Source organism: Onychomys torridus, chromosome 1 (assembly GCF_903995425.1).
Source record: "Onychomys torridus chromosome 1, mOncTor1.1, whole genome shotgun sequence".
Lineage (NCBI taxonomy): Eukaryota > Metazoa > Chordata > Mammalia > Rodentia > Cricetidae > Onychomys > Onychomys torridus.
Window position 1 is genome coordinate 30,268,537 of NC_050443.1, and position 27,360 is coordinate 30,295,896.

Here is a 27,360-nt window from a genome sequence, read left to right on the forward strand (position 1 = left end):
GCCTACTGGCTCTGGGTTCAGCCTTTCTCCTCTGCTTCTCTCTACTGAAGGCTTAGCTCCCATGTGTGCTCTCCTCCTGGTGTCCACATGGCTGCCGCAGACCCAGGCATGGAGACCAGACAAGCTCTTTTTAGTGCATGCAGTGCAAAGTTCAAGCGGTGGACTGAGGGTTTGAAGGAAGGCTAGCTCATCATCGGATCGTGCTAGAAAGTCACACGAGGAAACAAGGTGAGGTGGCACTCCTATTGTCCTGGCACTGTGGAGGCTGAGGCTGAAGGCTAGAGAAGCTAGCCAGGGCCACTTAAAAACAAATAACAATGCCAAACTCCAAAGGGAGCTGGGGATGTTCTCAGTGGTGGAGCACATCTATCCCAGGTGCTAAACCAAACAATTTATGATTACAGGGGCTGGGAAAATGGCTCAGCCAGGCAGGCACAAAGGCCTGAGTTTATCCCCAGCACCTACATAAAAAATGCTAGATGTGGTTGTACAGGACCCTGTAATCCCAGTGCTTGGGGGCGGGGGGGGGGCAGGCTAGGGGTCCTCAGGGCAAATCAGTAGGCTCCAGGTTCCGTGAAAGCTCCAGCATCCAAAATTAGAAGCTGGGCCCTGTGACACACACTTTTAATCCCAGCACTTGGGAGGCAGAAGCTGGTGCATCTCTGTGAGTTTGAGGCTGACCTGATCTACATAGTGAGTTCCAGGACAGTGAGAGCTTTATAGTGAGACCCTGTCTCCACAACACAACTAAAAAAATAAAAATAGTTGAGGAAGAAACTGGATATTAAACTCTGGCTTCCACATGAAAACTCACGCACACACATGTGGGCGTGCACGCACACAAACACATTGAAAAATCTGAGCCAGCAAACTAGCTCTTGGGGGAAAGCACCTGCTGTGTAACCCTGACAATCAGAGTTAGTGCCTTGGAACCCACAGGGGACGGAGAGAACCAACTCCCCAAATTTTGTTCCTTGCCATAGAAGGTCCTTTGACCTCCACACAAGTCCAGCTGTGTCAATTGACTTCCCAGGCCTCTCTCTGCATATCGTCTGTGCATGAAGTACAGAATGTGCAAATCCGTGTATTTCATCACTCCACCTTGTCTGGGTGCTACTACTAGACTGGGAAGTGGTGGTGGCTACTGGCTCTGGAGGCAAGGCTCTCCGTGTGAGTTTGAGCCCTAATGTCCCTGTGTTCCATTGGTGCCTCAGGCTGCTGGTTTGTGAAATGGGATTTTTTCAGAACTACCTCATGGACTTGAACAGTCAGCAATTTAATCTATAAATCCCAGAGGACACCATCTGGGAGTCAGTCAAATGCTAACTCTCCCCTCATTTCTGAATTCTGCTTCTTAATAAGGAAGGTCCACTAAGATAGAAATGCTTTAATAACGTCCTGTTGTATTCTTATTAAAGTTTTTTTTATCTATGTGTGTGTATGTGTCTATGTATATCACATGTGTGCAGGTGCCCATGGGGACTAGAAGAAGGTGCCAGACCCTCTGGACCTGGAATTACAGACAGTTGTGAGCTGCCTGAAATGGGTGTTGAAAACAGAACTCAGGTCCTCTGGGAAGCAGTACATGCTCTTAACCACTAAGCCATCTGGCAAGCGGTCCTCTAACACATAAACACATGCATACACATACAATAAATAAATGTAATTACTTAAAATTTTAATTTAGGCCTGAGGGCTTGCTTCAGCAGAATAGCACTTGCCCAGCATGCACAGAGTCCTGGGTTCAATTCTCAGTATGGCAAAACAAATAAATCAGTAATTCAAGTTGGAATCACCAAGTTGAGGCAGGAGGATTGCCATGGGTTTGAAGCCAGTCTGGATCTAGATTAAGACCAGTCTCAGAAGTCCTCATAATTGGGTTGGTGATTTAGCTCAGTGGTAGATCACTTGCCTAGAAAGCTCAAGGCCCTGGGTTTGGTCCTCAGCTCCAAGAAAAAAAAAGTTCTCATAAGCCAAATGTGGTGATACAGGCCTGTCTTCCCAACACTCGGGAGGCAGAGATAGGAGGATTGGGAGTTCAAACCTATCTTTTATTTATTTATTTATTTATTTATTTATTTAGTTAGTTAGTTATTTAGTTAGTTATTTAGTTAGTTAGTTTTGGTTTTTCAAGACAGGGTTTCTGTGTAGCTGTGGAGCCTGTCCTGGACTAGCTCTGTAGCCCAGGCTGGCCTCGAACTCACAGAGATCCACCTGCCTCTGCCTCCAGAATGCTGGGATTACAGGCGTGCGCCACCACCGCCCGGCCAAACCTATCTTTAGGTACATGGTGAGTTCTAGTGCAGCCTTAGATGACCCTGTCTCAAACAACAGAAAACTAGGACTGGGAAGCAATGGTTCAAGGTCGAGTTGGGGACTTGCTTGTCCTAACATCCAAGTGGCAGAGGCAGGCAGTCTCTGAGTTTGAGGCTATCCTGGTCTATATCGCCAGTTCTAGGCCAGCCAGTGTCTGAGAAAAAGAGATTGGGAAGGCAGAGAAACAGAGAAGCACAGAACAAAACCCAGACACATTGTCTGAAAGTTACTTTCCTTAAAAAAAAAAAGTTAAAACAGAGGGGCCTACAACTAAAACTGGCCAGGTTGGAGATTTGGCTATTGTCCCCTCCTCTGATTATTCAGAATATTAGATTAACAATTTGGTGGTGTAGAATTTCAACATGAGTAATTCTGTCTTGTTGGCCAACTAGATTGGAGCTCAGAGAAAAGAGTGGCCTCCAATATATTATAATAAGCAGTGTTTAACTGGTAAATGCCAGAATACAAAGGAAAAGAGCTAGTCTACTGAATGTTTACTCAGGCCAAGTAGTGTGCTCTCTGTGTTGCCAGGCCTACTTCAAACTCATGATTCTCCTGCCTCAGTTTCCACACCTGGCCGTGCCTCCCTCCTCAGGTGTGGGGTATTTTGTTGTTGTTTTGAGACAGGGTCTCACCATAAAGCTCTGGCTGGCCTGGCACTTGCTATGTAGGCCTGGGAATAAAGGTGCCATTGAAATCGTATTGCCTCTTTGTTGGGACCTCTGGAAGGATTTAGGAGACACCTAAGAGTATGATGTAGAATTGGGCACACTCTCCAAGGTTAAGTGGACAGCAACCAAAGAGACCTTGGTAGATCTAAGTTCTGGGCAGGCTTCAAGCTAGTTCTAAAACCTCTTGCCAGTTGTAGCAGCATGTTGGCAGGATATGCTGAGGAGTCAGAGATTAGACATTATGAGTTCAAGGCCAGGTCGGTCTACACCTATGAGCTAGGGATAGCTCAGTGGCTAGAAGCGCTTGCCACTCAAGCCTGAGGACCTGAATTTAATCCTCAGGAGTCATGGGAACAGCCAGCTGGATGTAGCAGCTCTTATGTGTGATCCCAGCGCTTCTGAAACATGGTGGGAGGCGGACTCTGGAGAACTGACTGGAAGCACAGGCCACCACAATCAGCCTTTTTATTTTCTTTTGAGACAGGATCTCTTGTAGCCCAGTCTGGCCCTGACCTTCCGGTGTTGCCTTGGAGGATCTTCAACTTCTGATCCTCTTGCCTTTACCTCCAAAGAGTTGGGACTGTGGGTGTTCACTGGCTTGCACACCGGGTTAAGCGAAGACTCCACCAACTGCTCCAGCCCCCAACCTTTTGGGTTTTTTCCTTTTCTTTCTTTTTCCTTCCTTTTCTGCTTTTCCTCCCACCTCCCCTCCCCCTTCTTCCATCAAGGTTTCACTGAAGACAAGGTTTCATTGTACAGAAGACTTGGCTGACTCGGAAGTAGCTATGTAGACTAGGCTGGCCTTGAACTCACAGCCTCCACTCCTGAGCGATGAGATTAAAGGCATGTGCCACCATACTGGATCCTTAGGCAGTAATTTTTTAAATTAAAATAATTATTTATGTGTATGAATGTGCACCATTTGAGTGCCTGGGAAGACTGTTATCTAGTTCACAGTGTAGCAGACCAGAGATGAGACTTAGGTCCCAATCTTCTGGACAGTAATTAAAGTCTTGCCTGTTAGTCATTTGTTTTACAGGCTGTGGACTAGAGGGTCCCAACTCTTAAGTAGGCTCATTTTCAACTAGCTGCCTGATTTAATTATAGGAACCCACTTCCACATCACAGCTCATTCTCCCAGAGGTTCTGGAAAGCCTTTTCTCAGGAGGATTTTTGATCTAGAGGTCAAGTAGGCACAATGTTACTGCTAGAACAACCATTATAAATTCCTCGGTGGCTTCCTTAGCACAGAGCTACGCGTTTCTAGTACCTCTGCCTGCCACATACCTGAGAGCCGGAGTCGCACACGGCCAGCTCTCAAGCCCTAGGCGCCTGTTGGGAGTGCGTGTTACAATGGAAACACGCACGCCACATAGGCGTGCCTCGCGCAAGGTGGAAGTCCGAGCGGCCATTTTAAGAGCTGGCAAGAGGGGTGGAACAAGCAACGGTTGACCGGTTTTAACCAAGTGACTGGTACAGCGGGGCGGTGCCATCCTAGGGGATGAGGGGGGCGGGAGGGAATTAAGAAGGGGAGGGCAGGGGTGGGAAGGCAAGGACAGGCTAGCGAAGGAGCATCCAGCACAGGGACCAGGCAAAGAAAGCGTGGCAAAGGCAGGGTGGCGGCCAACGTCGTTTAGACCTGAAGCCTCGGAGGAGTATGGGCGTGGCTAGAAGAGGCGGGGCATAGAGCGGGCTGACGTTCAGGGCATGGACAGGAAAGCTGAGAAACGGTGGAGGGAAAAGGTGTCGGTGGGGACAGTGAGGATCGCGAAGTCAGCGTGGGTGTGGGGCGACGGGCGGTCTTGCGGCCAGAGGACGGTCTATGGCAAGGAGAGTCTCCGAGATCACGGGCAGAGTCGAGGCGAAGACAGATACTGGGACAAGGAAAGAGTTATTTTCGAGCGGGAGCACGGCGAACAGAGAGACAAACGGGAGGACCGGGGCGAGGAGCGACCGCCCGGCGAAGACCGATCCCGGGGCGAGGGAAGGTCACCCGGAGAAGAGCGATCCCGGGGCGAGGGGAGATCTCGAGGAGTAGAGAGGCCCCGCGAGCAGGAAAGGTTCCCTGCGGAGAAGGCGCAGGCCCAGGAGAGGGCTGGCGCGGAGGGGCAGGCGGGCGCTGAGGAGAAACCAGCGGAGCGGGAGAAGGGTCGGGGATCGGAGCAGAAGCAGGAGGGCCAGGTTGCCCAGGACCCAGGGAGGGGAAGAAGCCAGGACCTAGGGCGTGGCCAGGAGAGAAAGAAGAGCGAGGTGCGGACCTCCTGCCAGACCCAGTGCCCGAGCCACAGCAAGGGGTGTGGCCAGGAGAGAAAGTCCGTAGAAGGGTCGACCTCCTGCCAGACCCGGTGCCCGAGCCACAGCAAGGGGTGTGGCCAGGAGAGAAAGTCCGTAGAAGGGTCGACCCGGTCCGGCCAGACCCGGCGCCCGAGCCGCAGCAAGGGGCGCAGCCAGGAGAGAAAGTCCGTAGAAGGGTCGACCCGGTCCGGCCAGACCCGGCGCCCGAGCCGCAGCAAGGGGCGCAGCCAGGAGAGAAAGTCCCGCGAAAAGTCCATCTCCGGCCGGGCTCGGCGCCGGAGTCAGGGCAGGGGGCGCAGCCAGGAGAGAAAGTCCAGCGTAAAGCCGACCTCCGGCCAGACTCGGCGCCCGAGCCGCAGCAAGGGGCGCAGCCAGGAGGGAAAGACCCGCGAAAAGCCGACGTCCGGCCAGACTCGGCGCCGGAGTCAGGGCAGGGGGCGCAGCGTGGACGGAGGCGTGGGCAAGGACTCACAGCCCGACAAGACCAGGACTAGAAGCCGGCTCTTGAGCAGGGCAGGAGAGAGGAGGAAGGGGCGTGGCGAAGAGCGGTGTGAGGGCGGGGCAGCCTGCGAGGGCGGAGCCAAGCCCAGGAACAAGTCGGTGATCGCCGAGGGGCGTAAGGGTGGGGAAAAGAAGGGCAAGGCAAGAAACAAAAAGAGAGACTTGGCGAAGAGTAGAGTCGGAGTTCTAACAGCTGGCATAGAGAAGAGCAAGGGTAGGGCAAGGAGAGAGAGAGCGCCCGGCAAGCGGGGTGAAAAGAGCCGCGAGGCTAGAAGTAAGAGCAGGGGCGGGGCCGAGAGCAAGAGCAGGGGCGTGGCGAGGAGTATTAGTAGGGGAGGGGCTGAGAGTAAGAGAACCGGCAGGACCAGGAGTATTAGCAGGGCCGAGGCGGAGAGTAAGAGTAAGGGCGTGGCCAGGAGTAAGACCAGGGCTAGGGTTGAGAGTAAGGGCAGAAGTAGAGGCAGGAACAGGGCGGGAGCTCGAAGCCTGATCCAAAGTGGAGTCAGGAAGAGGGGCGGGAAGAAAGGCAAGAACTGAGCGGTTTTCCAGACATCAGCCCCAGCGAGCAGACTTGCAAGTGAGTATTGACCCCCACATCCCCCAGGTTCTAGCTGCATGGTGTGCTGGCCAGCCATGTGCCCTGTCAGTCCTGTGTGGCCAAGAAAACCATATCTATGGGCGTTCTGGGTACTGCTGCTAGTGCTACTGCTGTCGTGGAAGTCGTGGGCGGAAAAACATTTCCAAAACTGCCGCTGGCTTGCTGTCCTGAACAAGTTCGAGAGAGTAGGCACGCTCCTCTCTAAGGATCGATTTATGGATCAAGAACCCATGGATACAGTGACGGAGGTGTTCCAAAAGTTGGTAGACTCGCCAATCGACCCGCGGGAGGTGAGGGAACTGGGGCCAAGAGTATCAAAGGGATCTTCGGTCAGTAAATATCAGAGGGATCCTGAGTCAGTACACCTCTTGACTGGATATTTCGCCCACCTTTCCTTACAGAAATATATGGGCTTTCCTTACTACCTGAAAGTCAACTTCTCCTGTATGGGAAAGGTGAGAGTTTACGGTGTGAGTGAGGCGATTTCAGGAAGTCTCCGACTCCCTGTTATTTTCAGTAATCTTTTCCCAAACACTTTAATAGTAGACTCCGCCAACCCTGAAGGCCTTAAGGATTCATTCATTCTCCCACTAGGCAGAGAGAGCTAACTGGGAATGGTGGGACTATAGCAAAGCCCACCTCCAGTGACACACCTCCTCCAAGAAGGCCATACCTAATCCTTCTCAAACAGGCCCACAACTAGGGACCAAGCATTCAAATATATGAACCCATGGGGCTACTCTCAGTCAAATAATCACATCAACCGTCATTATTTTTGTCCTAAACACTCTTTGCCGGAGCTGAGGACCAATCCCAGGGCTTTGTGCTTGCTAGGCAAGCTCTCTACCACTGAGCTAAATCCCCAGCCCCTAATCACTCTTATTATCCCCCATCCAACAAAAATCCTGTGTCTATTAACAGTTATCTTTTTAAAAAATATTTATTGGGGCTGGAGAGATGGCTCAGAGGTTAAGAGCACTGACTGCTCTTCGAGAGGTCCTGAGTTCAATTCCCAGTGTCTACATGGTGACTCACAACCCTCTACAATGGGATCTGGTTACCTCTTCTGATCTGCAGGCATAAATGCAGACAGAACACCGTATACATAATAAATAAATACATCTTTAAAAAAAAAAAAGCAGGGGCTGGAGAGATGGCTCAGTGATTAAGAGCATTGGCTGCTCTTCTAGAGGTTCTGAGTTCAATTCCTAACAACCACATGGTGGCTCACAACCCTCTATAATGGAATCTGATGCTGTCTTCCAGCATGCAGGTATATATGCAAGTAAATCTTTAAAAAAAGAAAAGAAAATGAAAACAGGGCTGGAAAGATAGCTCATTGGCTAAATACTTGTTACTCTTGCAGAGGACCAGAGTTTGACTCCTAGTACCCGTTTAGTGGCTCACAACGATACATAACCCCAGTTCTAAGGGATCCAGCAGGCATGCATGTGGGATACATACATGCATGCAGACAAAACATTTATGCACATTAAGTAAAATAAATAAATCTAGCCAGGCAGTGGTGGCACATGCCTTTAATCCCAGCACGCAGGAGGCAGAGCCAGGCGGATCTCTGAGTTCAAGGCCAGCCTGGTCTACAGAGAGAGTCCCAGGCCAGCCAGGGCTACCAAGTGAGTTTCAGGAAAGGCGCAAAGCTACACAGAGAAACCCTGTCTTGAAAAACCAAAAATAAATAAATAAATAAATCTTAAAAAAAAGAAGTGAAAAGAAGCAGTGGTGCCTGTCTCTAATTACAGCACTAAGGAGGCTAGCCTGGGCTGGTGGGAAGGTCCTTTCTCAAAACACTAACAAAAAGTTTTAAGTTTATTGAGATATAATTCACTCACCATAAAATACCACAAAAATATTTATTAAATTGCTTTTAGAAATAAAATGGGGGTGGTGGTGGTGGTGCACACCTTTAATCCCAGCACTCAGGAGGCACAGGCAGGAGGATCTCTGAGTTCAAGGCCAGCCTGGTCTCCAAAGGGAGTTCCAGGAAAGGTGCAAAGCTACACAGAGAAACCGTGTCTCAAAAACAAAACAAAAAGAATAAAATAATAAAATGGGTTGAATATACTATAAGGAGCCGTGGGCTGGGCAAATGTTACACAAGTAACATTTGCTTATTTTTGTGTTTGTCTGAAATAGAGTCTTATGTGTCCCAGGCTGTCCTTGAACTCAGGATCTTTGTCTTGCCTCCTTCTCCCAAGTACTGGAAGTCTAAGTATGTACAACCATGCCCAGCTTTGTTTGTTTGTTTGTTTGTTTGTTTTGTTTTCTGTTGTTTTGTTTTGTTTTTAAGGTTCTCGAGACAGGGTTTATTTCTTTGTGTGTAGCCCTGGCTATCTTGGAACTTTCTCTATAGACCAGACTGGCCTCAAACTCAGAGATAGATCCACCTGCCTCTACCTCCCCAGTGCTGGGATTGAAGGTGTGGGCCACCACAGCCAGGTTGTTTTTGTGTCTTTTAGACAAGGTCTTACTAGACAACTTACTTACTGGCTTGCCTAGAACTCACTACTTAGATCAGGCTGGTCTTGAACTTGTATTGATTCTTCTGTTTCTGTTACTTGAGTGTTGGAATTACAGATAGGAGTCATTACCCTCCACTCAAAAGTTTTTGCTTTTTAAAAATTTTATTTTAGTGTATGGGTGTTTTGACTGCATGTATGTCTGTATATAAGATGCATGCCTGATGCTTACAGATTCCAGAAGAGGGTACTGGGGAGAGAGAGAGACAGATATAGACAGAGACAGAAAATATAAACCCATGGAAATAGATACACAGTCCTTATTCACCTAGGACTCATTTAGAGACCAGGCTGACCTCAAATTTGTGGTGATCTCCCGCTTCAGCTTCCTGAGGGGGTGAGAGGTGATCGATACTACACCTGGCATCTAGATTTTTCTTTTTTTGAAACACTCTCACTTTATAGCCCAGGCTGACTTCCAACTCCCGAAGTGTCCCCACCCCCGGGCTAGCCTTGAACTGGAGAGCCTGCTATTTCCACCTCGGAGTGCTGGGAACAAGCACAGCCATGTTCTCTTATTCTTCCATGGTGGAAGGCCTGCCGTCTCTGCTCAGCTCAGACAGGGAGCTCCTGACAGATGGATCCTGACACTAAGGCCTGCCCTTTCATCCTCAGAATGACGAGGAGCTGGTCCGAAAGGGCCACCTCATGGGCCTGAGACCCGTAATCCTGATCAGCTATAAGTACCCAGTCAACTTCTATCGCTGGAAGATCGAAAATCTGCAGATTCAGATGGAGGCCGCCCCGTTGCGCAGCACAGGTGGGCCAAACCGGGGCGGTGGTGAGTGGAGATGGGTGTCTGGGAGCGCTCTGAGGCCTGAAGGGGCTTCTGGCAGTCTCTAGTGCCTCAGTGCCCCATCCGACCAGCAGGGTTCTGCGTAGCAGAGGTCATGTGCGCCTTGAACTGGTACGCACCCATGCCCACCAAAAACGGCAGCGTGGTCATGAGCGTGGACATCCGCAGCAATGGCTTGGGGCCCTACATTCCCCCTAAGAGGTATTCAAGCCCAGGGCACACTCAGGAACGCCAGGCCCCAGAACAGGGGAGGCAAAAGGGAGGAGAAGGGGAAGGTGGCTCTGAGCTGTGAGGTACCCTGACACGGCATTCCTCACTGGAGCCCGCTTGCAGGTTCTATGTGAATATTAATGGCTACCTGAAGAGAGATGCCAGTGGTAACCCCATCTTCACCATAGGATATGAGGTGGCGACCGCCCAATGGGAGAAGGTATAAATTAGACACGCATGGCCTTGGTATCTCCCAAGCCAACACAGATCCCATTTGCAGCAACTTACCTGAGCTCCAGGCCCCAGTTAACATTTTCCTAAATGTACCCTTTGGTTCCTTTTTCAGAGTGACTCTGTAAGGGAGGGGTCACACACACACACACACACACACACACACACACACACACACACCCTCCCCAGGTGCTGATGACTGAACAGAGCCTCATGCTTTCCAGGTAAACACAATTACAGGATGATAGCAGATTCCCCGTTGTCTCATTGGATTTCATGTTTTGTTTTGTTTTTTAAAGATTTATTTATTATGTAAACAGTGTTCTGCACATATCCCTACAGGCCAGAAGAGGGCACCAGATCTCATTACAGATGGTTGTGAGCCACCATGTGGTTGCTGGGAATTGAACTCAGGACCTTTGGATTTCATGTAATTTTTTTCATTACATTATTATTTTGTACTTAAGATATTAGACTTGGCAGCAGGAGCCATTACCTGCCAGGTCATCTCACCAGCCCCTCTATAGTGTCCTGTGGTTTGTTTGTTTGTTTGTTTGTTTGTTTTTGAAACAGGGTCTCAATATAATCCACAGTGGTCTCAAACTCATTATGCAGACTAGGCAAGCTTTGTGAAATTCCTGCTTCAGTCTCCCAAGTGCTAGAATCAAAGATGTGAGGCACCAAGCCTGGCCTTAGATACTCAGTTAGCTTTTCTGTTGCATTGATCTGTTTTGTGACGGGGCACACACGTGGCATATATGTGGAAGTCAGACGACAACTTTCAGGAACCTCTCCTTCCATCGTACTGATGATAGGGCTTGAACCCAGGGCCTTGTACATGCTAGACCAGCAGCTCTACCACCGAGCTAATTCCCCAGCCCTCCACCCGTGTGCTGAGTTCACTGTGCATTCAGCTGGCAAATGAGTCATCATGAGGATGAGGATGTAGCTCCGAGTATTTGCTAGCATTGCTAGGGTTCAATACACCTCACCTCAGAAAAGGGGGATGGAAGAAAGGAAAGGAATCAGGAGACAGCTGGTGCAAAGCCTCTGGGGTGAGCTGAAAAGGAAGAGGTCCTGATGGGACTGGCCAGAGTGAGGGAGGTTAGGGAGGTGGCCCCAGACTGCAGAGGCTTTGTGGCTGGGGTGAGGACTTTGGCTTGTGGCTGAGATGGAGTGTAGCCAGGCAGGGAGGGATGAATGGCATTTTTGCTCCTCTGACAGACCTTTACTCTGAGGAGTAAATACTTTAAGCGTTCAAAATCGAGACCCCTGTGGTACACGCAGAACCATTCACCTGTGCTCATCCTTGGGGGCATTGAAGATGAGAAGACCATCTTGTTTTCTGACACTAATTTCCAGGACTTCTCTCTTGTGGAGGTGAGTGATGCCCACAGGTTTGGGCTTCTGGACAGTGCTGGCTTGTAGGCCCTGAATGGGGTCTGGGACTACAGAATGGGACTCCAAAGATAAGCCAGTCTCCAGCAACAGGGTAATGAAGAAAAATTTTACTGCTAGGAAACAGGTTCAAATCTTAAAAAAAAAAAAAAAAAAAAAAATTATTTTTTTTTTCTGTTATCAACTTGATACAGTACAAATTTGTATCCTAATAGTGAAATATTTCACTGAGGCTTGCCTAGCGATTGGCACTTATAATAAGTGGCAAAACTTATTATAAGCCACAGTCATCCTAGGGTCCCCCCTGCTATGTAGCCTCCCTGGTTCTGAAAACCCACTTTTTGAAATGTGCATGTATCTGCGTGAGTGAATACTCCAGGAGACCAAAAGAGGGAGCTGGCTCTCCTGGAGCCAGACTTACAGGAGCTTGTAAACCGTGTGGGTCCTGGAAATTGAACTCAAGTCCTCTGTGAGAACAGTACACACTCTCAATCACTGAGCCGTATCTCTAGCTCTAGGTTCAAATTCGTGTGTGTGTGTGTGTGTGTGTGTGTGTGTGTGTGTGTGTGTGTGTGTCTGTGTGTGTGTGTGTGTGTCTGTGTGTGGGTGTGTCTGTGTGTGTGTGGGTGGGTGGGTGTTGGGATTGAATGCAGCGCCTGTCTCATGCCTGGCAAACAGTCTGTTGCTGAGTGACACCCAGCCTCTCCCTGGTGTATCCAAGTGCTGCACTTTTGAGCCACAGCCCAGTCTGTTGTTTTACTTCTCGCTTTGTTTGTGTTTGTGCTTTGGAAACAAAGTCTCACTGTGCAGCTCTGACGGTCCTCAAACTCCTAGAGATACGCCTGCCTCTGCCTCCTAAGCGTTGACTCTTTATTTCTTTTCCTTTTCTTTTATTCCCCTCTTTTTGAGGTGAGGTGACCTGGCCATGGTCCTCTGAAAGAGCAGTGAGTGCTGCTTTTAATTTCTGAGCCGTCTCTCCAGCCCCAACTTCTTTCAGTATTAAATAGTAACCATAGTGATGCTCCTATCCTGGTCTAGCCTGACTGGTTTTTTGAGTCAGAGTCTCAGGCACCACAAACTGGCTATATATATATATATATATATATATATATATGTGTGTGTGTGTGTGTGTGTGTGTGTGTGTGTGTGTGTGTGTGTGTGTATATATATATATATATATATATATATATATATATATATTTTTTTTTTTTTTTTTTTTTTTTTTTTTTTTTTTTTCTGGAGCTGGGGACCGAACCCAGGACCTTGCGCTTGCTATGCAAGCGCTCTACCACTGAGCTAAATCCCCAACCCCAACTGGCCTTATATTTAGTTTGTAGCTAAGCAGGAGAATCAGGTCCCAGAACCCACTGGCACTCACATACAAATCAACTCTCTGTCCTTCCCTCCCGTCCCTCTCTCTAATACACACACACACACACACACACACACACACACACACACACACTTTAAAATAATGAAATATATACATTTTAAAAACTATTAGTATTTTATGTACATCGGTGTTTTGTCCACATGTCTGTGTGTGGGTGTCAGATCTTCTGGAACAGGAGTCACAGACAGTTGTAAGCTGCCATGTGTGTGCTGGGAATTGAACCCGGGTTCTCTGGAAGAACAGCCAGCGCTCTTAACCCCTGAGCCATCCCTGTAGCCCATGAAATATAATTTTAAAGTTATTGGGCAATTACATTTCTGTTCTGTTTTATTTTGGTAAGACGGGGTGGGATCTTATGCCAGGTGGTGGCACATGTCTTTAGTCCCAGCACTCCGGAGGCAGAGCCAGTCAGATCTCTGTGAGTTCAAGACCAGCCTGGTCTACAGAGCGAGTCCCAGGACAGCCAAGGCTACACAGAGGAACTGATATGAAGTCACAACATGCTCACATGGTTGGGCATGCCCGGCGGACCTAGACAATCCCGCCTAGTTATTTTCGGTTCAAAATAGCCATTTCCAGGTCAAAGCATCTTGCGTGACTAGGACTCCTGGCTTTGCATGGTTGCATAAAGCGCGCACAGCCATGTAATCTACGTGCATTCGTGGAGTAGCCACATGCGGTCCTGTACACGTGCGCGGCCCACCCTTTAAAATGCCGGCGCCATTTTGCACAGGTCTCTTCTCCCCTTTCTCTTGACCACGTGTGTTTCCCACAGGCCTGTCACATCTCTTTTCTCTCCTATCTCAATAAACAACTCTTCTGTGGATTTGTCGTGTTTCAGGACGTGTTCCTCGTGGGGCAAGAGCGCCAAATAACTAACAGAAACCCTGTCTTGAAAAACCACCACCAACAACAAAAAGACAAGGTTTTACTATTTAACCCTGACTGGCTTAGAACTTGCTATTTAGACGAGACTGACCTGGAAGTCATGGATATCACCCGCCCTAGGAGCCAGGCACACACATGTGCATAGATTTACATGCAGGCAAACCACCTATACACATAAAAAATGAAATATATGACAGGCGGTGGTGGCGCACGCCTTTAATCCCAGCACTTGGGAGGCAGAGCCAGGTGGATCTCTGTGAGTTCGAGGCCAGCCTGGTCTACAGAGTGAGTTCCAGGAAAGGTGCAAAGCTACACAGAAAAACCATCTCAAAAAAACAAAAACAACAACACAAAAACCCCCAAAAAAACAACAAAAAGAAATATATATATATGCAGAGAGAGAGACAGAAAGACAGAGAGAGAAGGAGAACCAGGAATAGTGGCATATACCTTTTTTTTTATTTATTAAATTTTTTTTTTCATTTTACATACCAACCCCAGTTCCCCCTCGCTCCCCTTCTCCCGCCTCCTCACCTCCCTCCCACTCTACCCCCATCCACTCCTCAGAGTGGGTAAGGCCTCCCATGGTAGTCAACAATGCCTGGCATACCAAGGTGAAGGAGAGCCTAGCCCCTCCCCATTGTATCACGGCTGAGCAAGGTATCCCACTGTAGTTAAGAGTTTTCCTGCCTGGCCCACAGTCAGGACAAATCTCTCTTACCCGCCAGTCCCACAGTCGCTCAGACACAACCAAGAAAACACACAGAAACTTATATTGCTTATAAACTGTATGGCCGTGGCAGGCTGCTTGTTATCTACTTCTTTTATCTTAAATTAACCCATTTCTGTTAATCTATACTTTGCCACATGGCGTGTGGCTTACCAGTGTCTTTACATGTTGCTTCTCATGGCGGCGGCTGGCGGTGTCTCCCTCCAACCTTCTACTTCCCAGAATTCTCTTCTCTCTTGTCCTGCCTATACTTCCTGCCTGGCCACTAGCCAATTAGAACTTTATTTACACAGAGCGATATCCACAGCAATCCCACCACAGGGAATGGGCTCCAAAAAAGTCAGTTCAGTGGCATATACCTTTAATCTCAGCAGTCAACAGGCAGAGGCAAGGGGATCTCTGTGAGTCTGAGGACAAGCCTGATCTACAAAGTAAGTTCCAGGCTGGCCAAGGCAACAGAGTAACACTCTTTCTAAAACACACATGGGGATGTAAAGACGGCTTAGCAGTTAAGTGTGCTGATCTCCCCACAGAGGTCAGAAGAGGGCACTGGATTCCCTGGAACTGGAGTTATAGATAGTTGTGACGTCCCAAGTGGTGCTGGGAATTGAATCTGGGTCCTCTGGAAAAACAGCTAGTACTCTTTTTTTTTTTTTTAATGTTTTTTACAGTCTTTTTTTTTTTTATTACTTACATTAATTGTATTGATTTATTACATTCATGATATTATGTCCTGATACTACTGTCTATTTGTGGGGCTTTTCTATCACACAAAACAGAGATTCTGTACTTAGGACATCATTGCTCTATATTCCTTTCTTCTCCATCTTGAGATAACATCTACTCTTTCTGTCTCTATGAATTTGTATATTCTATATATTTCATGTAATACAATTCTATAGTATTTGTCCCTCTTTTTGAATGTAAAAACATATACAACTGCAAGAGAAATAATACACAGATAGCTTGAACATAAAAACAGGTTATAATTCAAAAGTCCAGGGTTATTTGAAACTGGAAAATATTTTCTCTGTGGAAAATAGTAAAAATGATAACATTTCCCAGTAAGCCCTTTTAAGCCAAATAATAGCAGCTAGTACTCTTAATCACTAAGCCATCTCTCTGGACTCAACATGGGGTATTTTCTTTCCATATGAGCAGAACTCTGACAGAGGCACAGGGATTTTTGAATACAGTGTACACTGTTTAACTCCAGTTTGTGTACCATACCCAAACTGGCCACACTGGGGGAGTGTGGCTATCTAAGCAGTTAGAACAGTAGCTTTTGCCAGGTGGTGGTAGTGAACGACTTTTATCCCAGCACATGGGAGGCAGAGGCAAGTGGATCTCTGTGAGTTCTAAGCCAGTCTGGTCTACAGAGCGAGTTCCAATATAGCCAGAGCTACACAGAGAGACCTTCTTTGTACCACCAGCCAGCTATCAAATAATGACATGAAGACTTATTATTAATAATTATGAATGTTTGGCCTTAGCTTAGGCTTGTTCCTAACTAGCTCTTACAACTTAAATTATCCCATACTTTTTAATCTATGTCCTGTCACATGACTTGTTACCTCTATTTTATACCACACCTCCTGCTTCCTCTCTGTGTTTTGCTGGGGAATTCCATCTTTCTTCTTTCCAGTGTTCTCCTGATGCCTGAAAGTCCTGCCTAGCTATTGATCATTCAGCTTTTTTTTTTAAAGATTTATTTATTATGTATACAGAAGAAGGTGCCAGATCTCATTACAGATGGTTGTGAGCCACCATGTGGGTGCTGGGAATTGAACTCAGGACCTCTGGAAGAGCAGTTGGTGCTCTTAACCTCTAAGCCATCTTTCCAGCCCCCATTCAGCTTTTTATTACACCAATCACAGCAACACATGCTCACACAGTGTACAAATATCCTACAACATTTCCCCCTTTTTGTATAAATAAAAAGAAAAGGTTTTAACTCTAACACAGTAAAACTATATACAATAAGAACAATTACCAGGTAAGAATTACATTTATAACGTCTAGTCTATTTGTTATTTGGCAAATTTGGAGAAATTATCTATTCAGTCTTGATGAGTCCAAAGTTTTATACCTAAACCATTTTTTATCATAACTCATCAGTCCCAAAATATCCTTTTAGACCTTAAAACATTTTTTAGATAAACAATTTAAGCTTTTATGTTTCTTAACCTTATACATTTTATATCTCTTTTGTGAGTTGTTTAATTTGGTAACAAGGAAAACTGTAACTATAAATTTTTAGTCTTCAATCCCATCCAAGACAAGAGAAGGATATAATATTACCTGAATAAACAGGAAGTACAGAGCAAACAACTTCCAAAACTATAGAAACAACAGAGACATCTGGCTGCCTGGACAAACACCCAAGATTCCTCAGCAATATTGGGGCATCCATCTTTGGCCTACAGACCTTTTTGTGAAGCAGGAATTTTGAAGGACTGTCCTACTTTGTCTTAGCAAAGTTGGCAGTCACCTTTTTTGTGCCTGCTTGTCCAGTTTGGACAATATATTGTCAGCAGTTGAGGCAAAGGCAGTTTTTTGCACAGTGGCTAACTTTGCCATACTGAAAGCAAATTCCATGTGGATATTCTTTAATGTCCATCATCCTTTTTGAAGTAAATTGGTGTTGCAGGAGTAGACATGTCATGAAAAGCCATATGTTATTAAAACATCTTAAATGCCATTTTCTGTAGGTCTCTGAAGTGTTTGAAGACCATCTATCTAATATCTATATTTCTGTTTGATCTTGAAAACATACCTAATATGGCCACAAATTTGACTGTTATAGATGGCTGACTACTAACCTGCATTTTTTAACTAACTTAAATAGTTTGTAATAATAATTTTCAAGGACTAAAACTTTATATTACATTTTAAATGAGCTGCATAGGTACAATACTTTAAAAAAGAGTAGAAACATATATGCAGTATGTCTAACAAAAACCTTACATTTGTATTTATACACAAAAATCCATACCATTGTAAAATATTTGAGATTAGTAGTTTAGTTTTTTAGTTCAATAATCTATCCTTTTTTCTTATCATTCTTATATCCCCTTTTTTCTTTTCAGAACAAGATCTCTGAATCTAATCTCCTTTGCTTAGTTTCCTCCCTGATCATGACCAATAGCAACTCACACTGAACCCCCCTCCCCCAAACAATGACAAACCTTCATAACTCACCAAATGACCAAAAACCACCCACCCCACCTCTTGGGAATGTGGGTGTCATGTTCTCTAGACTGCTTCCTATTGTCTGGGGGTGCTGGCATCTCTAGGGAACCTGAGAAAATTGGGGTAATGGTCCAGTCCTGGGAGAGCTAACTGTATTATTTTTTGTTTAGTCTCTCTGTGAAGGGAAAGTGCAGGGTTTACCTGAGGTCCTGGCAGAAGTAGTCTGTGAGGCTGGACCTTCTTAGCTAGATGCTTTGAAGCTGCTCTGACTGCAGATTGTTGAGGAAACTGCAACAGAGTCACTCTGAGAGGCTGGGTCACCTGGCTTACTTCATCATTGATGTCTTGATCCTTAAAAAAAAAAAAAATACAGAGCTGGAGAGATGGCTCAGAGGTTAAGAGCACTAACTGTTCTTCCAGAGGTCCTGAGTTCAATTCCCAGCAACCACATGGTGGTTCACAACCATCTGTAAGGAGATCTGGTGCCCTCTTCTGGCCTGTAGTCATACATGCTGTATACATAATAAATAAATCTTAAAAAAAAAATACAGACTTTTAAAGGTAACATACATATCTGTATTAATACAAGTATGGAATGTACGTGTGCACAAATCAGCTAAAGATGATTCTCTGTTCTATGTTTGAGCAGGTAAAAGGCATCTGTCAACTTTGTAAGGCTGTTTGGACTACATAACTGAACTGTAATATAAATCTCTATCCGTCTGTGTGAAAGGATGGCATGTAATAATTAGTCATGAGGGCTCTGTAGCCAACAAGATTTATCATGTCTCATCTAGTCTCAGAGCTGTTCCCACATAGACGGATCACTATATATGTCACCTGTCCTGTAGTCTTTCTTGCCTTTTTTCCTCATGTCTAGCCAAGATCCTCAGGAGGTCTCCTCAGATCAAATCTGATCTTTATTAATTTTGAAGGAATCTATGGCTTTTCATTTCCCATGAAACCAAAAGCACAACCTCTCCCATAATGCAACACATATCCTGACTTTTATTTTGAAGCCATAACTTCCTAAAGTATGTAAGTTGGTTTAATTTAGCAGGTCTTTTCACAATCTAATGTCTTTCAGCCTTGCCATTTTCTGTTCATTAGCATTTAAAAAATTAAAATTAGCAAAGCACCATACAAGGTCCAAACTCCCTGGGCTATACTTTGTCAGGCCCTCTGCAGCATGGCTAGCTCAGCACATGGTGGTGATGGCTGGCTCTTCCCTCTTTGGGCCCACTTAACTGTCCCAGCTCTGGGACACTTGTGTCCACGTTGCCACAGGCATTTCTATCTGGCCGTCCACTGGTCGGATGTCATTGGTGCTCTGCTGCATAGCAGGAGGACCTCTTTAGTTTTTTATTTGGGTTTTTGAAGACAGGGTTTCTCTGTAACTTTGGACTTATCCTGGAACTTGCTCTATAGACCAGATTGTCCCAGAACTCACAGAGATCCGCCTGTCTCTGCCTCCCTAGTGCTAGGATTAAAGACTTGCACCACCACCACCTGGCCATATCAGGGCCTCTTAAAAAAGCCGCACCTCTGTAAGCCACAAGTACCAAGCCTACTTGAGAGATATTGGTCACCAGGCCAGGAAGCCATGTCTCACTCCATGTTCAAAACTTTTTTTTAAAGCTTTTTAAGGATTTATATGGATATATGTGGCCCCACATTGGGTACCATATGTAATGACATGGAGCCTTATTATTAATTATGAATACTTGGCCTTAGCTTAGGTTTTTTCCTAACGAGTTCTTTTTTTTTTTTTTTTTTTTTTTTGGTTTTTTGAGACAGGGTTTCTCTGTGTAGCTTTGCGCCTTTCCTGGAACTCACTTGGTAGCCCAGGCTGGCCTCAAACTCACAGAGATCCGCCTGGCTCTGCCTCCTGAGTGCTGGGATTAAAGGTGTGGGCCACCACCGCCCAGCTTGTGTTAATGTTTTTTTTTTTAAAGGATTTATTTATTATGTATACAGAAAAGGGCACCAGATCTCATTACAGATGGTTGTGAGCTACCATGTGGGTGCTGAGAATTGAACTCAGGACCTCTGGAAGAGTAGTCAGTGCTCTTAACCTCTGAGCCATCTCTCCAGCTCCTAACTAGTTCTTATAACTCAAATTATCCCATATTTTTTAATCTATGTCCTGCCACATGACTTGTTACCTCTCTTCTATCCTGTCCCTCCTGCTTCCTCTCCATGTCTGGTGGCAAATCCAGCCCTTCTTCTTCCCAGAGTTCTCTCTGCCAGGAAGTCCCGCCTATACTCTCCTCTCTGGCTATTGGATGTTCAGTATTTTTGTTACACCAATCACAGCGACACATCTTCACACAGTGTACAAGTATCCCACAACATGTCTCGGAAAAAAAAAAAAAATTTTTACCCCAGGCAGGCAGGCAGGCAGGACTTGGAGGCTGAGGCCCCAGGCACTTGCTCACCTGGTCTTTGCTCTCCTGCAGCTGAGCATTGACAGTTGCTGGGTTGGCTCCTACTACTGCCCCATACTTGACTTCTCAGCCACCATCCATGATGCCATTTCTACGGAGAGCACGCTCTTCATCCGGCAGAACCAGCTGGTCTACTACTTCACAGGCAGCTACTCTGCGCTCTTCGATGGCGGCTACAGCAGTGAGAAAGCTGGGCTGGGGTGCGGGGTGGGCGAGCTGTGGGTGTCGGGCTGGGGTGCGAGGCGGGCGAGCTGTGGGTGTTGGAGAAACAAAACCAAGAAGGATGTTAACCAGAGGAGAAAGTCCAGGCATCACCGTGCTATGCACCTGTCATCCCAACACTTGTGAGACAGAGGCCAGGAGATCATGGTCATCCTCAGCTATGTGTGGATCTAGGAACATGAGGCACACGGTGGGGATGCTGCAGACCTCTGTAATCCTAGCACTTGAGAATCTCGAGTTTAGGGCAATCCTGGGCTACATATTAGATTCCAGAAAGCTTGGAGAACTTAGTGAGAACTGCCTCAACCCTATCCCTCTGAAAAACAAACAAGAAAAGTGGGTCTTCCTGTTTATTGGCATACCTGAATGAGAAACTCATGAGCCATTTTGGCTCCAGGCATAGGTGTCTCTACTACCCAGGGACTCACTGCAGGCATAGGTGTCTCTACTACCCAGGGACTCACTGCAGGCATAGGTGTCTCTACTACCCAGGGACTCACTGCAGGCATAGGTGTCTCTACTACCCAGGGACTCACTGTAATCTGTGGCCTCCATGCTGACTCATGGTGATTCTTGTCCAGCAACTGTCCATTCCTCTGTCCCTAAGTATCCCCAGGGAAGCTTTTTGTTAGTGGCTGCAAGCTAGAAGGGTCTCTTATTTGCCTCACTATGTCCAAAACTCAGGTCAGAACCAGGGGAGCACAGGAGAAGTGTGATGGTCCCCACCTGACACACACCAGCATTGGGGAAGCTGCAGCAGGAAGCTGGGCAGTTCCAGATGGGGCAGCTAGGGTTACAGTGTAAGACTCTGTCTCACCAAACCAGAGCCGGTCATAACAGACTGGAACTCAGAGGTAAAGGATGAGGGAGGGCCACAGAACTGACAAGTGTTGCTCTAGAGACCCCCCAATACCACACTGCAGTGTTGCTCTAGGCTAAGAGGACAGGTAACAGGTTTGTAAGATTAGAAGGAAGGAGATCTGGGGTCCAGACACCAGCCTGACCACCTGGTTTTGAGCCCGCACGCTTGTCCCTCTAGGCAGCTGGGTTCGTGTCCTGGCTAGCGAGTGCATCAAGAAGCTGTGCCCAGTTTTCGTCGATGGCAATGGCTCTGAGTACATCCTGGCCCTCACCACTGGCAAGAATGAAGGTTATATTCACATCGGGACCATTACAGGTAAAAGCCTGTGTTATCTGGAAGCTCAGGAGACATTTTTCTACACCTTCTCACCTAGAGCTCCTGTTCCTTGCCATGTGTCCTCAGGAGAGGTGGCAGGCTCAGGATTGTTCCATGTGCATGGACATGGATACGCATTGGTTCAGATCCAGCTTGAACAGTGTTAGATACTTTATATGATGTGTTTGGCTTTAAAGGGCAGACACCCAACTCAAAAATCAGGTCAGCAAAGCTGGATGGTGCGATGCTTGCTTGCTTTCCCAGCACTTGGGAAGGAGAGGTAGGATCATCGGAAGTTCAAGGCCAGGCCAGGCTACAATGAGACCCTTATCTCAAAATGAAACACGAAAGCAAGCTGGTGAGACCACTCACATACTAAAGAAATTAATAAAGGTCAAGGCCCAGTGAGATGGCTCAGCTGGTCAAGGCCCTTTTGCTGCTCGGCCTGAAGACTTGAATTCAGTCCTGGGATCCACATGGTGGGAGAAAAGAACCAATGCCACTAGCTGTCCCTATGACCCCCTCGTGTGCACAGCATACAGGGATTTGAGGCCAGCCTGGTCAAATAGGGAGTTCCAGGCTAGCTAGGGCTACATAATGAGACCTGTTCTCGAAAAGCAGAGAGAGGATAGGAGAGGCAGCTGAGCAGCCAAGAGCACTTCAGAGCACTCCCAGGGCAGCTCATTAGCACATCTGAAGCTCTCTCTCGGCCTCCTCCAGCACCAGGCACTCAGGTGGTACACATACGTATAGGCATGCAAAACACACACAGAAAAGAAATAAATCATGAAATAAAAAGTTAATTGGCATGCTCGCAGGCATTGTTAAGCGGGAATCTGACCCAAATTTCTCCATAGTCAAAGAAATGAAACAAGAGATGCCTTCCTCATCGTTCTACACTTTCATCTCATTCCTTTGTTTTTTGAGACAGGATCTCAGTATGTAACTTGCTGTCTTGAAACTCACTATGTAGACCAAGCAGGCTTCAAATTCACGAAGACCCTCCTGTCTCTGTCCCGCGGATTAAAGGCCTGTACCAGCACTCAGGGCTTGTCCTCTTTCTTCCTTTCCTTTTTTTTTTTTTTTTTTTTTTTAAGTTTTATTTATTATGTATACAGTGTTCTGTATGCATGTGTGCCTGCAGGCCAGAAGAGGGCACCAGATCACATTATAGATGGTTTTAAGCCACCATGTGGGTGCTAGGAATTGAACTCAGGACCTTTGGAAAAGCAGGCAATGCTCTTAACCTCTGAGCCATCTCTCCAGCCCCAGGGCTTGTCCTCTTTTTAGTTTCCCACCAGGCTTCTGCCAGGCCCATCTGGAAAGATGTGTTTGTTTGTTTTTTATGTTTTTTGTTCGTTTGTTTGCAAAAGTGCTGATAAGCCCCTATTATTGCATCACATGGTGACTAAATATAACACAGACTCCACAGACTGCTCCGTGGGACCCTAGATCTGTGGCTTTGGATATGTAACATGACTTCACTGATCTCACTTTTCCACCTGTAAAATGGGACCAGATGACAATACTATAATAGTCTATTTCTTTGGGTTGATATGAAGATTAAATAAATACACTGGACATGGTGGTATGCACATGCAGTCACAACACTTGGAAGGCTAAGGCAGAAGGATCCAGAGTTGGAAGCTATATGAACTAAAAAAGATAAAACCAGGCCAGAGCTTGGCTCAGCATTAAAGAACTTGTACAGAATCTACCAGTGAGTGAATGCTGAGACCACCAGTGTGTATCACCACACCTTGCTTCGTTAATTCTAACTCCCAGCCACAGCATGCACTCTGATTGGCTTCTGTTGGTCACATCACCAGATCTAAGAACATTTCTGAGACCCTAGGTCAAGTGTAGAGATGAGAAAGATGGAAGGCAGTCCTAACCCCTAGAGTCCCTGGGTTAAGAGGTTTAAGGTGTGGGGCCCCCATGGGGTGCTAGTTGGGTGGGATAACCCTACAGGTGCTGGTGGGCTAAAAAGGTCCTGAGCATGGGACCTGTTTTGATCCATAGATGGTCGTGTTTCCTTCAAGATGATGCCGGATAGCTGGTCAATATGTGATAAGTTACCAGGTACTCATTTTTTGGGGGGATCTGGGGTGGTGGGTGGGGGCCACTGAGAAGGTTGAGAGGGGTATGGGGAAGAAGTCAGGGTCTAGATTGCTCTAGATTCTACTCTCCCCGATAGGTTCAAACTGCTCCATCAACTGGGCTACGTACATCGCTGATGAGAAGAACTTGCTATTGTTGGTGGAGACCCTCTCCATGAAATTAGTTAAGATCTTTTACCTACTCAGCTTTAACTTAGGTAATCAGGTTGCCTGGAGTCAGGCGGGAATGTGCAGGAGCCTGGACTGTGGACCATATGTCCACCCCAACACTCCACTCTTAGCACTCAGAGTGAGCTGGGGAAGCCAGTGTGTCTGGGAGCGAATTAAGAGGGACAAGTGGAGAGACTGAAGAGGACAAGAGAAGCGCACGCGCGCGCGCGCACACACACACACACACACACACACACACACACACACCATGTAATAAATCAAGGAAGGTATTCTGTCTGCCCTAAATGGAAAGCAGTGGAGTTTTTAAGATGGGTGGGGATTTGTGGGTTGTTTTGTTTTGTTTTGTTTTTTTAAACAAGGTCTCATCATGTAGTCCTAACTGTCCTGGAACTCAACCATATAGACCAAGCCCATTTGCCAACAGAGTCTCATGTGAAGGTTGGAGAGCAGGTAGCTTTGTCCTGCTTCCAGATACTGAGAGTTCTTCAGCTTTCAGGGTGTTGTTTTCCTACCTTTAGAGACCCAGCAGCTGAATATTCTCTACGTAATACCACAGTTTATCCCAGAAGGTAGGACCAGAGTTCGAGGGTAGCTTCCAGGTGGGCAGTGGCCGGGAAGAGCCCAGGTGACCGACCATCACTCCTCTCCACTACATCCTTTCCTCCTCTGCTGTGGTCAGCTCAGGATTTGGACTTCCTGGTGCTACATGGGACAGAGACCTATACCAGAACTGCTATGATACCCAAGGGCTTGTTCTTCAACACATTCAACAATATGCTGTACATTTGGGGCAACTTCATCCTGCAAAGGTAAGCATAAGCCATCTCCCCAGTGACCCAGACACACACACACACACACACACACACACACACACACACATACACATATATTTGTATAAATAATTTTTGTTTGTTTTTTGAGACAGGTATCACTATCCTGTCCTGGAACTCACTATGTAGACTAGGCTGGCCTTGAACTCAGAGATCCATCTGCTTCTGCCTCTGCCTCTACCTAATGCTTGAGATTAAAGGCGTATGCCATAATGCCTAGTAAAGTTTTATTTTACTTTAATTATGTGTACCCATGTGTGTCTGTGTGGTGGTGTACATCGTAGTGCAGGTGAATATGGAGGAAAGGCATTAGAAACTCTGGAGCTGGAGCTATACTGTGCTTGGAACCTACCTGTAAGAGCAGCAAATGCCCTCACCCTCTAAGCCACCCTTCCAGGCCTTCAGCAGGCTTTTGTTGTTGTTCCAGTTAGGGTCTTGCTTATGTGGGGCAAGTAGTCCCCTGAGGAGCCATGGCCCAGCCCCCACTGGTGACACACAGGTACTCTCTTATGAGTCACCCCAGCCCAGCTCGAGCAGCCTGTGTAAAAACACATGTGAGCAATAGAAAGCATTTCCCGGGGCTCTTCAAAACTCTTCCTACTCATCTGTCTTCTTATTCTTCATGATCTCAGGGGCCTGATGCCATCTTCATGGACAGTTGGCAAACTGCTCTTTCATGATGCATTTGGTTCTAAAAGAAAGAAACCTAATTCAAAAATCAGTTAAGCACAAAGAATTTATTGACTTATATTTAGAAATATCAAGATCCAGCTTCAGGCATGTCTGGATCCAGGGCTCAGATGGTATGCCATTGGGACTTCATTTGTCGGAAAGATGGGGCTTTTACTGGAGACCTAGGCCAGAAGGCTGAGTCCTGGGGTCCCAAAAACATCAGAAAATGGGAGATAGGGATCCAGGGCACAAGGACACTCCAAAGAGTGGTGGAAACTGAAGCCGGGGTTACAGGGCCCCTCTGCTATTGTTTACAGTGCCAGCAGACAGTCAGTGAGTCCCATGCTATACTATGGGAGAAACAGATGTCTAAGGATACCGGCTGTCCTCATCCTCTGAGCTCCCTCTCTGTGCCTCTACAGCTACAATAGGATACACTTCATTTATCTGGCGGACTTCCCCAAGGACTCCGTCATCAAATACATGGTCAGCTCTTACCAAGGAGACATGGCTTTTGTCACAGAAGGAGAAGAGGTGAGCTACCCTGTTCTCCCCAAGCCCTCTTTGTTCACCCCCTAATCCCTCCTGCCCTGTTAGGGTGAACACCCTTAAGGGATCCCAAAATAATGTCAGTAGAAGCCCTATCCATAACAGGGGCCTGGAACTCAGAGAGGGTAGGAGACTTTTCCAGAGACTGTCACAGCACAGTGGGAGAGTAGGAAAGGTTGCAGTTCTTACCACAGCCCCTTATATGATGACTGCTGGATCCCCAGATCTGGTACTTTCTGGAAGGTGGCTATGATGTGTACCGGCTGGTCCCATCTAAAGGCTGGGATATCTACTTCAGCCTGCAGAAGCTGGAACACTCTTCCCTCTTTGCGGACCAAGAGTTCTTGGTCACCCTCTTCTATGAAGATGGGCAGCTCTATCAGGTACCATGAAGGCTTGGTAGGGTGGAGATGGGGAGCAGGGTGGGGTTACAAGGAGGTTCCCACCAGCTTACCTGCCTGCTTCTGGCTCCAGCTGATATATCTTGTTGACTCCGGGAATGAACGTTTGGTCAAGAGGCTCTTGCCTGTGGCACAGTTGCTGCTGTATGATCAGAACACCCCCTACACACTGGTGAACACAGGGTGAGAAAATGGGGACCATGAAGAAGACCGAGAGCTCCCAGCCCAGGGGTAGGACCAAGAGCCACCTTAGGGATAAGCTGCTGATGGGGATGCTCAAAGGAACAGAGTGGTACAGCTGGAGGGCTTGGGGCGTCGGGGAGGAGGAAGTGGAGGTGTTAGTGAGGGTGGGGAGGAAATGGAGAAGGGTGTCTAGACAAGGGACCCTTACTCGTGAAGGCCCTAAGGAGGAACAGTGACCAGGTGTTCAGTGACTGACAGACCCCAGCAATGTCCCACATCTGCAGTCTTTTTTTTTTTTTTTTTTCCTTTGAGACAGGCTTTCTCTGTGTAGCTTTGCGCCTGTCCTGGAACTCACTTTGTAGACCAGGCTGGCCTCGAACTCACAGAGATCCACCTGTCTCTGCCTCCCGAGTGCTGGGATTAAAGGCGTGCACCATCACCACCCGGCCACATCTGCAGTCTTAACTTGTGAGGTTAAGACAGAAGAATTTGCAATTCGAGGCTAGCCTGGGCTACATAGTGAGACTGTTTGGGGGAAGAAAAGAAAAGCTGCTGGACATCTGCAGAGGGTAGAGCCAGAAAAGCAGCTGGAGGTGGGGGAGAGGCAAGGCTGGGGATGGGAGAGAAGACATCCCCTGGAGAGCAAGTGGGAGGAGATGTGGAGGGTGTCCAGAGACTGCTGAACATGACCGGGCTGAGCCGAGTTTGGTATAAGCCAGGGGAAATTTGGGGAACCAGCAACTCAGAAGTGGTGAATGTAGGTCCGGGCACGTTCCTGATACCCCACAGGAGCCAGCATCTATCTCCCTTTGCATGCTCATCGCCCACTGCT

The 27,360-nt window shown here is 47.1% G+C and overlaps 2 protein-coding genes across 2 annotated transcripts in view; both read left to right on the plus strand.

The window, feature by feature from the left end:
- The first annotated feature begins 4,694 nt into the window (after positions 1-4,694).
- On the plus strand, positions 4,695-6,320 carry LOC118593590 (serine/arginine-rich splicing factor 4-like). The gene has a single exon (XM_036203109.1). It carries the CDS (start codon positions 4,695-4,697, stop codon positions 6,318-6,320), a length of 1,626 nt encoding a protein of 541 aa, XP_036059002.1.
- The window catches only part of Catsperg (cation channel sperm associated auxiliary subunit gamma), a 30,074-nt gene continuing 9,013 nt past the window's right edge, over positions 6,300-27,360 (plus strand). Inside the window, exons 1-16 of the mRNA XM_036185738.1 lie at positions 6,300-6,360; positions 6,484-6,671; positions 6,783-6,836; positions 9,534-9,678; positions 9,789-9,915; positions 10,048-10,144; positions 11,380-11,535; positions 20,216-20,384; positions 21,465-21,602; positions 23,625-23,684; positions 23,800-23,919; positions 24,412-24,462; positions 24,573-24,702; positions 25,818-25,929; positions 26,169-26,327; positions 26,419-26,528. Of these exons, the coding sequence (XP_036041631.1) occupies position 6,360; positions 6,484-6,671; positions 6,783-6,836; positions 9,534-9,678; positions 9,789-9,915; positions 10,048-10,144; positions 11,380-11,535; positions 20,216-20,384; positions 21,465-21,602; positions 23,625-23,684; positions 23,800-23,919; positions 24,412-24,462; positions 24,573-24,702; positions 25,818-25,929; positions 26,169-26,327; positions 26,419-26,528 (1,817 nt within the window). The 5' untranslated portion in view covers positions 6,300-6,359. The remainder of the gene's footprint in view (positions 6,361-6,483; positions 6,672-6,782; positions 6,837-9,533; positions 9,679-9,788; positions 9,916-10,047; positions 10,145-11,379; positions 11,536-20,215; positions 20,385-21,464; positions 21,603-23,624; positions 23,685-23,799; positions 23,920-24,411; positions 24,463-24,572; positions 24,703-25,817; positions 25,930-26,168; positions 26,328-26,418; positions 26,529-27,360) is intronic.

Excerpts from the sequence above, each read along its gene's own strand:
- LOC118593590 (XM_036203109.1), top strand. The coding sequence starts at position 4,695 with ATGGACAGGAAAGCTGAGAAACGGTGGAGGGAAAAGGTGTCGGTGGGG.